Source organism: Benincasa hispida, chromosome 8 (assembly GCF_027475165.1).
Source record: "Benincasa hispida cultivar pf3 chromosome 8, pf3_genome.v1.1, whole genome shotgun sequence".
NCBI classification, from domain to species: Eukaryota; Viridiplantae; Streptophyta; class Magnoliopsida; order Cucurbitales; family Cucurbitaceae; genus Benincasa; species Benincasa hispida.
Genome location: NC_143485.1, coordinates 36,553,738 through 36,564,601, shown reverse-complemented (window position 1 = coordinate 36,564,601; position 10,864 = coordinate 36,553,738). Strand labels below are relative to the sequence as shown.

Genomic DNA, 10,864 nt, shown 5'->3' with positions numbered 1-10,864 from the left:
AATGAGAATTGACATTGGTATGTATATATGATATATTTTAAAATGATATAGAAAAATAGTTCGGGTTAAATTATAGTCGTAGAGTGAACCGAGGTGACAAAGTGAAAGGATATTGAGTTCAACAAGTAGATAGAGACCCAAGAAAGGAGTTGACAACAATGACTTAGTCTTAATAGAACCAAATGTACGAAATTGTAGCATATGAAACATATATATAAGCAGGAATATATCATATCTTTCCGTTGCACATACATTGTGCTATATATGATTTTCATATGTTTTCATGTAATATATATATATATCATTTCATATATTTTCATACACACTGAGTTAATTTGGCAAAATAAGGTGATTTGGAGTAATGAGGAATTAAAAAAACATGCAATGAGTGCATATAAAAATTTCCCATTTTACAAAATGCACAAATCCCAGCATTCTTGCTTCAAATACAAACACATGTATATATCTACAGCAGTGAAGAAATACAAACCAACACAGTTAATACACACTAAGTTTCCATCACATAACTCCTGAGAAAGATCCACTCTGATCGAAGATTCAGAATCAGAGCTGCCAGAAAGAAATGTGCAAAGCAAATCTACTTCATATTCCTGAATGCAGAAAAAATGAGCAAAACCTAATAGCAGAACTCCATTTATGGAACCTACTTTCTTTCTTTATCATCATCTTCAAATGCATGTTTATTTGCTGAAAAGAAGCTGAATTGGCCGAGTGTAGTTGTTACAAACTTGGGTGGCAAAATTTTTCAAATCAAGACGACGACATTTGGGAAAACCAAGAGGAAGATATAGGAGTCATTGTCTTGTTTTGCTGTGAAATTGAGCAGTCCTCTGGCTCTACCAAAGGCACTCAGAAAGTAAGCTACTTCATTGCAAAGGATGTGTTGGAGCAAACAAATGAGAAAGAGGTAGGTTATGAGAATGATGACATTAGTAAGCAATGCAAACCTCTTATTTACATTCCTTCTCAAGCAGCTTTTAATCGATGCGCAAGCTATTATATTTCCCGCATGCACTTTGCAACAGGAAATGATCTGTTTTGTTCTTTTAGAACCTATAAAGAAGAAGCTGTAAGTTCAAATAATGATAGTAAATAGATATGGTGCTTCAAGTGGGATATAAGACATTTCAAACCCAGGCATAATACCTGTGCCTCTAACTGGGCAATCCTCTGTAAAGACGCCTGTTCAATGCAAGCCCGGCGCTTGCACTCTTCTTCAAGCAAACCAGTAATTTGGTATCTTAGCTCAGCCATTTCTTGAGCAAGGTCTTCTGCTTCTTCTTTTGCTTTCAACTTCTCCTCTCTTAACTCCTCCTGTCAAGTGTCGACCACTAGAACGTTAAAACCTGGAGGCTTCAAATAAGCAGAATCATATTGCCTAGAAGAAGAACCAATTAACTAAACCAACTGGATTCTATAGACAGCTCAAAATTAGAAAAAAGGAAATGGGGTCTCCATGAGAATCTTGCATCTGTGTATAAGATATCAGAGACCATAGCATGCATCATACCTTGAGTTGCATCACAAGAAGTTCATAATCTTGTATCTGCTTTGCCATCACATCCATTTTGACTTCTGAATTTGCATCTGCAAATAGTGCAACTGCTAATTTTGGAAGAAGTTGGCCTAAGACTTCGCCACAACTGTCATAAAAAATAATATTATGTAAATGGCAGGGCAAGAATTTGCATCCACTTCTGAATTAGCATTTTCGAAAGTGAATTAATGGATTCTCTAGGACCAGATAAGTCATAAGTTGTAATCCAGATTTCATTCTTCACTGGGATAAAGGGTCGTTATTTATAACTTGGAAGGAAAGCAGGTACGGAGTATTCAAACAACAAAAAACTCTGCCAAGGCACCAACAACCATAGAAAATTGTGATGAAAAGAGTGTTACGCACCAACACATATGGTCAACAATGAAGTTCTAACACACTTCCCAAAGTAATTAAAATCCAGAGGCATAGGCCGTGGATTTTAAAGTTATATCATATGTACCTAGTCTCAAGTAATGATGTTAACTTGCTATCGTGGTCATTCCTCACAGTATTTTGTGATCTCTCCTTGTTTTCAATCAATTCCTCAACACTTCGACAAAATGTGGAGGCATTTCTTGTTGACATATCCAGCTCTCTTTGAAGTTCCTTATTTTCTCTCTCCAGAGACTTAACATTTTTCTGTGCATTCTGAAGCTCCTCAATCAATCTATCCATCTTATCATTTAAATTAAGAGCTTCTTCCTGGACTTTCTTAGTTTCTAAGTAACGCTGCTCCATGGCCACCATATCCAATTTCATACTCTCAATTTCACATTGAGACTCCAGTGTCATAGCCGAGATAGACTCCTCAAGTTTTTCTATGATCGAATTTGATTCCTGTAGCTCCTTTTCTTTGTCATCTAATTTCTGCATCAAGAAAAGATACTCCGAGTTTGAACGCTTCACCTCTTCCTCTAACTTGCCAGCCTTTTCTTGCAAACGCTCCATGTGAACTAATTTAAATTCGAGGTTCTCAACGTGTTCTACAAGGTAGTTTAGTTCTGTGTTCCTTGTACATAGTTGATCCTGCAGGTAATCTGTGATGAATGTTGTTGTTGGACTAAGTTAAAAAGAGACTCATAAGAATGAATATGACGTCAAATGGAGGACAGCATGCTGCCAGAGACATTGAACCATGCCAGAAATTCAACAATCATCATTTTCTTAGAATCATTAACGACCAGAAAATGCAATAATAGTCTACATGTCAGCTCTTAATGTAAACGATCGCTTAAGGCCGAAAAAATTATCCACATTAAAAAATGTCACCAAAACAAAACATTAATTAAAAGAACAAATAATTTCATAATTTAATATCGCTAAAATTGTAGGACATAAGAAATGTTGAAAGGGGAAGAAAAGGACGAGTCCTAAACTCCAATCCTAGGGGTTGATAAGAAATAATAATTATTAAAACACATACGCACGCACACACTCTTCCAATGGACTTCAAATGAAAAAGCGTTTAGCTAGAAAAGTCTACATCAAACACCATCTAACAAACCTAAATTTATATACACACGCGCATATGTATGCATATCTGAATTTATAAGATAGACTTATCAATTTAGTCTATAAATGATTTTAAAAGCTTCCTCAAATGTTCATTTACAAGAGTCCAAAATAGAAGGGTCCCTAACACATTACCATTACAGACAACTTCCAGTACCTATTTCCTGAGTGCAGTTTGTCAACTCCTTCTCCAAGCTTTCAATGCGTAGCTTGTCTTCCTTGCTTGCTTCTGATAAGGAGTTCACATGTAGTTCCAGCCGCTGCATCAGATGAAGTAAAAAAAAAAGAAAAGAAAAAAAGTCACAACGTTCTTCTAGATTGTAATGGAAATGTCTATGTTATGTTTCAAGTGCTCAATTTAGATGAACTGAGTAGGCATGCAAAAGGAATATAAGGTTACAATACTAAAACAATCTCAATTCACCGAACTAATCCAAATAGCTGCTGAGGAGATGAAAAAAACATCGAGCATATCAAGATTACCCATCACATTCTGCATAGTAAAAGGGGAAACATTCAGCGTGAAACTTACTCTTATCAGGTCAAAGCTTTGAGGCCGTGAATGTATTAGTGTGTCCTTTTCTTTCTTTAGCTGCATAATTAAAATGATACCAATTAAAGAAAAAAAAAACTTAAAGAAGATGATAAAGGCACAAATCTATCTAATTTGCCCAAATATACAGGACACATATAATACTTGGGAATATTAATGTCTTTTCTTATTTTAAGACAAAGGGACTTTATGACCAAACTTGAGCCAATATTACAGACATCAAAAAAATTCCCAAGAGGAATATGAAGTTATACGCAGTGTTTTTAAATGCCCAAGGCGCCTTAAGGCGCAATGGCCCTCCAGAGCCTAGGCACAAGGCGCACAAAAAAGCGCAGGCTTTTTTTTGTGAGACGCACTGTATATAAAAATATTACATTAAAAAGAGAGAGTATAATTAAAGTGGAAATATGGAAAAAAGGGACCCCAAACACAAGAAATTTTGCATTTAAGTTTGGTAAACTTGATCCTTTTAGTTAACAAAGAGGAAAATCCTTAATTATTACTATTTTTTAAAATAATTGAAAAGCCCCAAGGCGCAGGGCTTTGATCTTTGAGGCTTCACAAAAGGCGTGCCTTATTTTGTGAGACTCGCTTTTCCAAGGCGCCAGACTTGCGCCTTGGGCCTAGGCGCGTGCCCGAGAGGGCTTTTTAAAACACTGGTTATACGGGTCACAAGAAGGATATTTCCAACAACTTGAAGCAACACAACCACTTCTAGTAATTTTAATTTCCAAACTCGTGTCTCAAGACAAACTTTCAGAAAGTACACAGAAAATATACCTGCCGACATCTTGACTCAATCTCTAGAAGTTCCTCTAAATCAGATGAACTATAGCTAATGCTCCTGCGACTCAACATTGGTGAAATGGAATCCTTAGACATACGAGGAATGCACAGGCGACAAGGACAAGTACCTGGACATCTAAAACCGTCAGAAAAAACGTAAAACACAAAATTATTACTAAAGCATGAGCATGAACAAATTCCCATAAGGAAGCTAAGAGAATAAAAGGGAAACCCCAACTACAGTTTCCATTCAGAAATGGGAACAAAAGAAAAAAAATGTCAATTTCAATTTTCAAAAAAAGGTCCACAGCTGGGGAAAAAAGAAAATGAATTATACCTCCATCCCTTTCCTGCTGACAAACAATTACAGGTCCAATAAAGATATAGGATAATACGGTTCAACAAATTCATCGCAACAAGCCAAAAATCCGTTCAACAAATTTCAGTAAACTTTAACCAAGTAATCCATACGCAAAGCATATGGAACAATGAACAATACTTTGCTTTTATCTACCGGAAGCTGAAAAAGATTACACGGGAAAGTACCTTAATGAAAGCGAACTTTATACTCCGAAGGATGAGTACCTGAGAATATCGATGATTTCGTATTTTCCGATCGACTTTGAAAAAAATGGCTCGCAGAAAACGTATAAAGAAACGAATTTGAATCCTCGAAAGCAATTCATCAACAGTCAGAAAGAAATGCATCAAAATTGATTTGGTTTCCAATTATGGTTGGGTCCCATCGACAGCCAAAATAATGGCGGAGATTTTAAGCTGTCATGAATCATGACGGTGGAATTGAATTGAACTGATTTGGGCCGGTTTGATAGTTTAAATACTTATATGGTTGGGCCTCAAAGGCCCAAAATATAAACTTAATATCCTGAATATAAATTTGAAAATAAGGAATTTAACCCAAAAAAATAAAAAAGATATATATTTCAGGTTATGTTTAATTATAAATTTGGTCTCTATGGTTTAGAAAATATTAGAATTTAGTTTTTGCGATTTGATGAGGCTCATAAATAGTCTTTAGAGTGGAAAATTTCACAAAATGACCTAAAAACCAAAAGCTTTTACCAATTACCTCTTCCTAAAAATTTTTATACAACTGATCTTTTGCCTTTGTGAAATTCCAAAATTACACCCAATTGAAAAACACATCAGACTGTTTGATATTTGTGCCTCTATGAATATTTTACAATGATAGATCCCTTCATTTCCTTCGTTTCCTTCTCAAAGTATTTCTCTCCGAAGAATTTTCTCTCAAATTTGCTCTCATTTTCTCTCCAAACTTCAGCCGAGCACTCCTCGCAAGTTTCTCGCTGGTCTTCTCTACGCACTTGCCACCATCATCGTGATCTGAAAGGTATGAGACTCTTCTCTTTGAAGAATGCATGTATTCGAGGTTTGACTATCTTTTAGGGTTTAATCGCGTATTCGTTCGTAATCGACTGTTAAGAGAATATTAAGCAATCGGATAGAGAATATTAAGCGAGCGTATAGATAATATTAAGCGTTTAGAGAATATTAAACGAGCTTTTAGGTATTATTAAGCAATCGAATAGAGATTACTAAACAGTCAAATAGAGAATATTAAGCGATCATTGAAATATTTATTTTGTGATCGTTTAGGTTTATATCGTGTGATTGTTTAGCTATCTGTTATGCGATCATTTAGCTAACTGTTACGTGATCGTTGATATATCTATTATACGATCGGTTAGTTTGTGTTATGCGATCGTTTAATTTTTGTTATGCGATCATTTACTAATTGTTGTAATGTACATGCTTGTCAGATTGGTAAGATGATCATCCCTGCAGAGAAATATTTCCCTGCTACAGCCTCTTACCAAGTCCACAAAACTACCTCTGTGATTAAGAATAAGTTGACAGAAGAACATATGAGACTTATAGGAAATGGTCCATTGTTAGATATAGATCTTGTTTTTAATGGACAACTTTTACACCATTTTCTGTTAAGAGGGGTAACGAATGTGAACCCAGACGTTATATCATTCAACATTCTAGGGGAGAAGGTAACATTCTCCCAAGATGATTATAACTTGATAACTGGGTTGTGGCCGACTAGGGAAACAGTAGAAAGAGAAAAAATGGTGAAAGGCTACGAGAGCTAATTCTTGGACTGAAGGACCCAAATGAAAAGGATAGTTCTTGCAAGGATGTGGAGACCACATTCGAGAAGTTCAATTTTACTAATGACGAAGATGTTGTCAATGTTGCATTGGCACTATTCATTGAAATGGTAATGATTGAAAAAGACAAGAAAACCCAATTTGATGTGAATATATTTGAGATTGTCGATGACCATGAAGTCTTTGTACATTACGACTAGTCTTCTCTCTTTTATAAATACATTGAATAGCATGAGGACTATCATGTACGGGAATAATGAGGCATATGATTCAAAGAATGCAGAAAATAATCACCATATCTCATATTACTGTATAAAGGGATTCGCACTTGCATTCCACATATGTACTTTTGTTTCTGATTCACTTTAATATACATTAAACCTGTGTGTTATAGATTTATAACAAAGTTCCCATATCGTAGGTTTGGGCTTACGAAATTTTATCCACGTCAAGTAAGTTCATAGCCACCAAAGTCAGCAAGGTTGCAATTCCTAGAATTCTTAGATGAACTTGTTCTCGTGCTACATCTTATAAAGCATCAAACAATAAAGTTCTCTAGCCAAAAAAAGTAAGTAACTTATCGCTTCTAACTTGCTTATTTGTTTATAGTTTCAAGCATTCTGACTTGCTCATTTGTTTATGCACAGACTATTGTTGTGTTGACACTTATAGTGCAAATGAGATAAGGTACAAAGAAGACCGACTGGAATGACTTAATGTGGTTCATGTTGTTGGAGAAAGAAGGATCGAAGGGGTTGAACACTCCATCGATACTCACAAATTCTTTAGGAGGCACGAAGAGCATGAACCCCATGTAAATCAGCCTGTAAATATGCAATGTATAGAATCGGAACCACGTATGTCGATTCAGACTAACCCCATAGAGTCAAAACCATGTATACCAATTCAGACTAAACCCTTGAAGGGTAAGAGGGCATGTGATGAAACATCAAATAGGCAGCAGAAGTCCTAAAGACATCGTCATTCCAAATCCTACAAGGTTCTTAGGGAGGAAATTAAAGAAGATTGTTAAGATAATATAAACGATTGCTTATATTTTCTAAACGATCGTTTAAATATTCTTTGACAATCGTTTAGGTAATCTTAAACGATCATTTAGATAGGCCTAAACAATCATAAATTATCATAAACGATCGTTTACATATTCTTAAATGATTATTTAGAAAATATAGACGGTCATTTAAGATTATTAAATGATCGTTTAGATACTCTTAGTCGATTACCTCGCTTAACAGAATATTTTGTTTGATTTGTTCAGGATAATAATAATATAAGGACTCATCATGATGAGGGGGACAATAATGAGGGGATTTCTCGTGATAATAATATTGATTATGGTAACAATACAAAGGTTCATCATACCAGTGCAGAAGATCTCCCTTATACCCACAAAGAAACCTACCATGGAGAAGATCCCCCTCAAACCAGTGCAGAAGAACATGTCAACGAACATGTCAATACAGAGATTCATCAGGCCAATGATGCACGTGCATTTAGAAGTTGCACTCAAAACTTGACCTGTGCAAGTATCGATTCACAGTGATTGATTTGAGTTCATGGTACGAAAATTTCACATATTTGTTGAAATTACTCTTCACTCAACCATGTATTTACATCTTCCCTTTCCCAGGATGCTTTGATGGAGCCAGAGGGAATCGCTTCTAAGATCTGGTTAGAAGGTCTTGAAATGAAGGATGGAAAAGTGGCAAGCTTGTTGGATCACGAAGCACACATGAGGTTTTGGGTGGACTCTCGCTTCTTTACTGACTACGTGCTTGGACAATATAAAGAATACAAGCCAATGTGGACAGATGTTAACTTCTTATTTGGCCAATCAACATCAAACAACACTTGCTTATACTTGCCATCAATTTAGAGAGGTGCACAATCCTTGTATTTGACTCCAACTACATCGGTAGCGACATAATTGTGGTTATCTTCAACTCGTGGCCACTATCAGATTTGACATTTAACATAGGAGGTTTAAGTACGGGCAATAGGAAGAGAAGAGATCGAAGGTGAACCTCCAAAAGGGCAAGTCTGTAGACTGTGGCATTTTTTGTGCTAAATTTATAGAATATTGTGTAACTAGTGTTGATAGGGCTAGCTTAATACAGGATAATATGGCATTGTATAGGAAACAGTATGTTGCCCAGTTGTGGGCAAATAAATATTTATGGTAATAGAATTCAAATTGTACTATACATTTAACTAAGCAATCGCCTAAAACTAACTAAACGATTGTATATATCTAAGTAAACAATCACACATAATAAATACAATATCGTATACAAATAACAAAGCAATCGCATACAAATGATAAAGCGATTGCATAGAATAACAAAGTTATCGCATCGATCGAAGTAAACGAACGCACATAATAACTAAGAGATCGCGCATAAATAACTAAGTGATCGCCCTTCATTTATAACAAATCGATCGAATACAAATTACATATCATTGAGCCTAGATGGGCCAGTGTCAGATGTTATTCATGTTTGTTTGCACATTTTTTTGTTATGTTCTCTCTGACCACATCGTGTACACCTATGTATTTGACGTGGCTCCTCTCCCATAGAAGTATCCTAATGGTTTGATGTCGACCGACACTTTCTACCTTTCATGGTGGTAGAATTTCAAAGTCTTCAAATTCTGGTCTTCGATTCCATTCTTGTCGATGTCCAATTGGAAAGATTGATTCAATATAAGCAGCAAGCATACATTCAACTATAAACCATTTTGCACATAATGTTTAAACATTAATGTTTCTAGGGTTGCTGCAGATATTGCATAAGAGCACGGGATCTCAATGCAATTAAACTCCATACAAGTACATGTCCATGAACGAAGATCAACGAACCCCTTTAAATATCCATCATCCACATTAATTATATGCATGTCCACCAGAGAAATACGATATGTTTTAGACATCAATTCTGATTCCTTAAGAATACTCATTGCGTAATTATTTACAATGTTTGTGCATTCCATTTCATGTGTACGTCAGATATAGAACCAACCTTGTAGCCACTCGCAGATATGCTCTAATAACTTCATGATTGGTAGTTCTCGTGCATCTTTCAATACTCCATTGAGGCATTCTTCTATATTTGTCGTCATCTTGTCATACCTACAATAGACTTGATAAACCCTTGCCCACTGTTTTAATCCAACCTCCTCGAGATAGGCCGTCACACCAGGATATTAATGGAGCTTAGCCCAAGACATTTGAAACTCAGACATTCTATAAACTTTCGCCGTTAGGTAAAAGTGTGGGATTATGTCCTTATTCTTAAATTTTTCAATCAAATTGTTCTGAATATGGTATATACATAGGACATGAAATGCATCAGGGAATATACTTGAGATAGCCTTCGCATTTTAGATGTGACAATCTAATATAATCATTGAATTCAGAATGCCTTCTATCAAAGCCTTATAATGAATCATGAACCAAGTCCATGATGCATCGTTCTCACCATCTACAATATTGAAGATGATAAGATAAACGTTATTATTGCCATCAATACACATTGCTATTAACAACACACCTTTGTATTTCTCGTGCAAATGGTTCCCATCAACAACGATTACTAGGTGAGTGCAATTCAAAAAACCCCTGATACACGGACCAAGTGCCATGAAGATGTACTTAAAGTATTGCATGCCCTCTACTTCAACCTCAAAGATCGTACCTGGATTTGCAAGCTTAAGTGTCTCGCCATATGCTCTAGCAATAGCATATGATCCTTTCGACGACCCTCGTGTGAACACAATCCATATTCTCAAGCATGATAAGCCCACTCGTAACTTATGTTCACTTCATAATCTCGTCGGACGTCTTTAATTATATCTCTCAGGCAGTATGTTCAACCAACTTGTTCGTATTTGGACTTAATTAAGTGTTCGATAATCCAACTTTTTACTTTTCGATGATTACTCATTTTCATTTCAAGAGAACATGTATGTTCGCTTGGATATTTCGTCACTTTGAAGGAATCACTTTCTTTTTTCTTTTTTTTTTTTTTCATGGACCCTCCACTTGCATTCCTTCACCAAACACCAAATAATTAACAAGCTCTTTGTTGACTTTTTTACACGGTAGTCAAAGTTCTTTCTTAGTGCAAGCATCGATAATTTAATTGATAAATCATATTTCGAAAAGAAAATTTGACCAATCTTTATATCTTCATCATTCAGATAGTCATGAGGTATTGTGATGACGTCGTCATATGATGGACCCTCTGATGGTCAGGATATATCTATAAATAG

The 10,864-nt window shown here is 35.7% G+C and overlaps 1 protein-coding gene across 9 annotated transcripts; it reads right to left on the bottom strand.

Moving 5' to 3' along the window:
• Positions 1-369: 369 nt before the first annotated feature.
• Positions 370-5,170, bottom strand: LOC120083557 (uncharacterized). Of its 9 annotated transcripts, none has more exons than XM_090315984.1 (9): positions 4,959-5,156; positions 4,407-4,540; positions 3,606-3,665; positions 3,231-3,333; positions 2,022-2,598; positions 1,532-1,664; positions 1,168-1,335; positions 969-1,074; positions 370-857 (listed from the first exon to the last, which is right to left on the bottom strand). In XM_090315984.1, exons 2-8 carry the CDS (start codon positions 4,506-4,508, stop codon positions 1,018-1,020), a joined length of 1,200 nt encoding a protein of 399 aa, XP_090172110.1. In that variant the 5' UTR covers positions 4,509-4,540; positions 4,959-5,156; the 3' UTR covers positions 370-857; positions 969-1,017. The 9 variants fall into 9 exon arrangements, with proteins under 9 accessions (XP_090172110.1, XP_090172111.1, XP_038895295.2 ...); XM_090315985.1 differs by having other exon boundaries at positions 4,998-5,156; XM_039039367.2 differs by lacking the exon at positions 4,407-4,540 and having other exon boundaries at positions 4,959-5,167.
• Between the last annotated feature and the right edge of the window lie 5,694 nt (positions 5,171-10,864).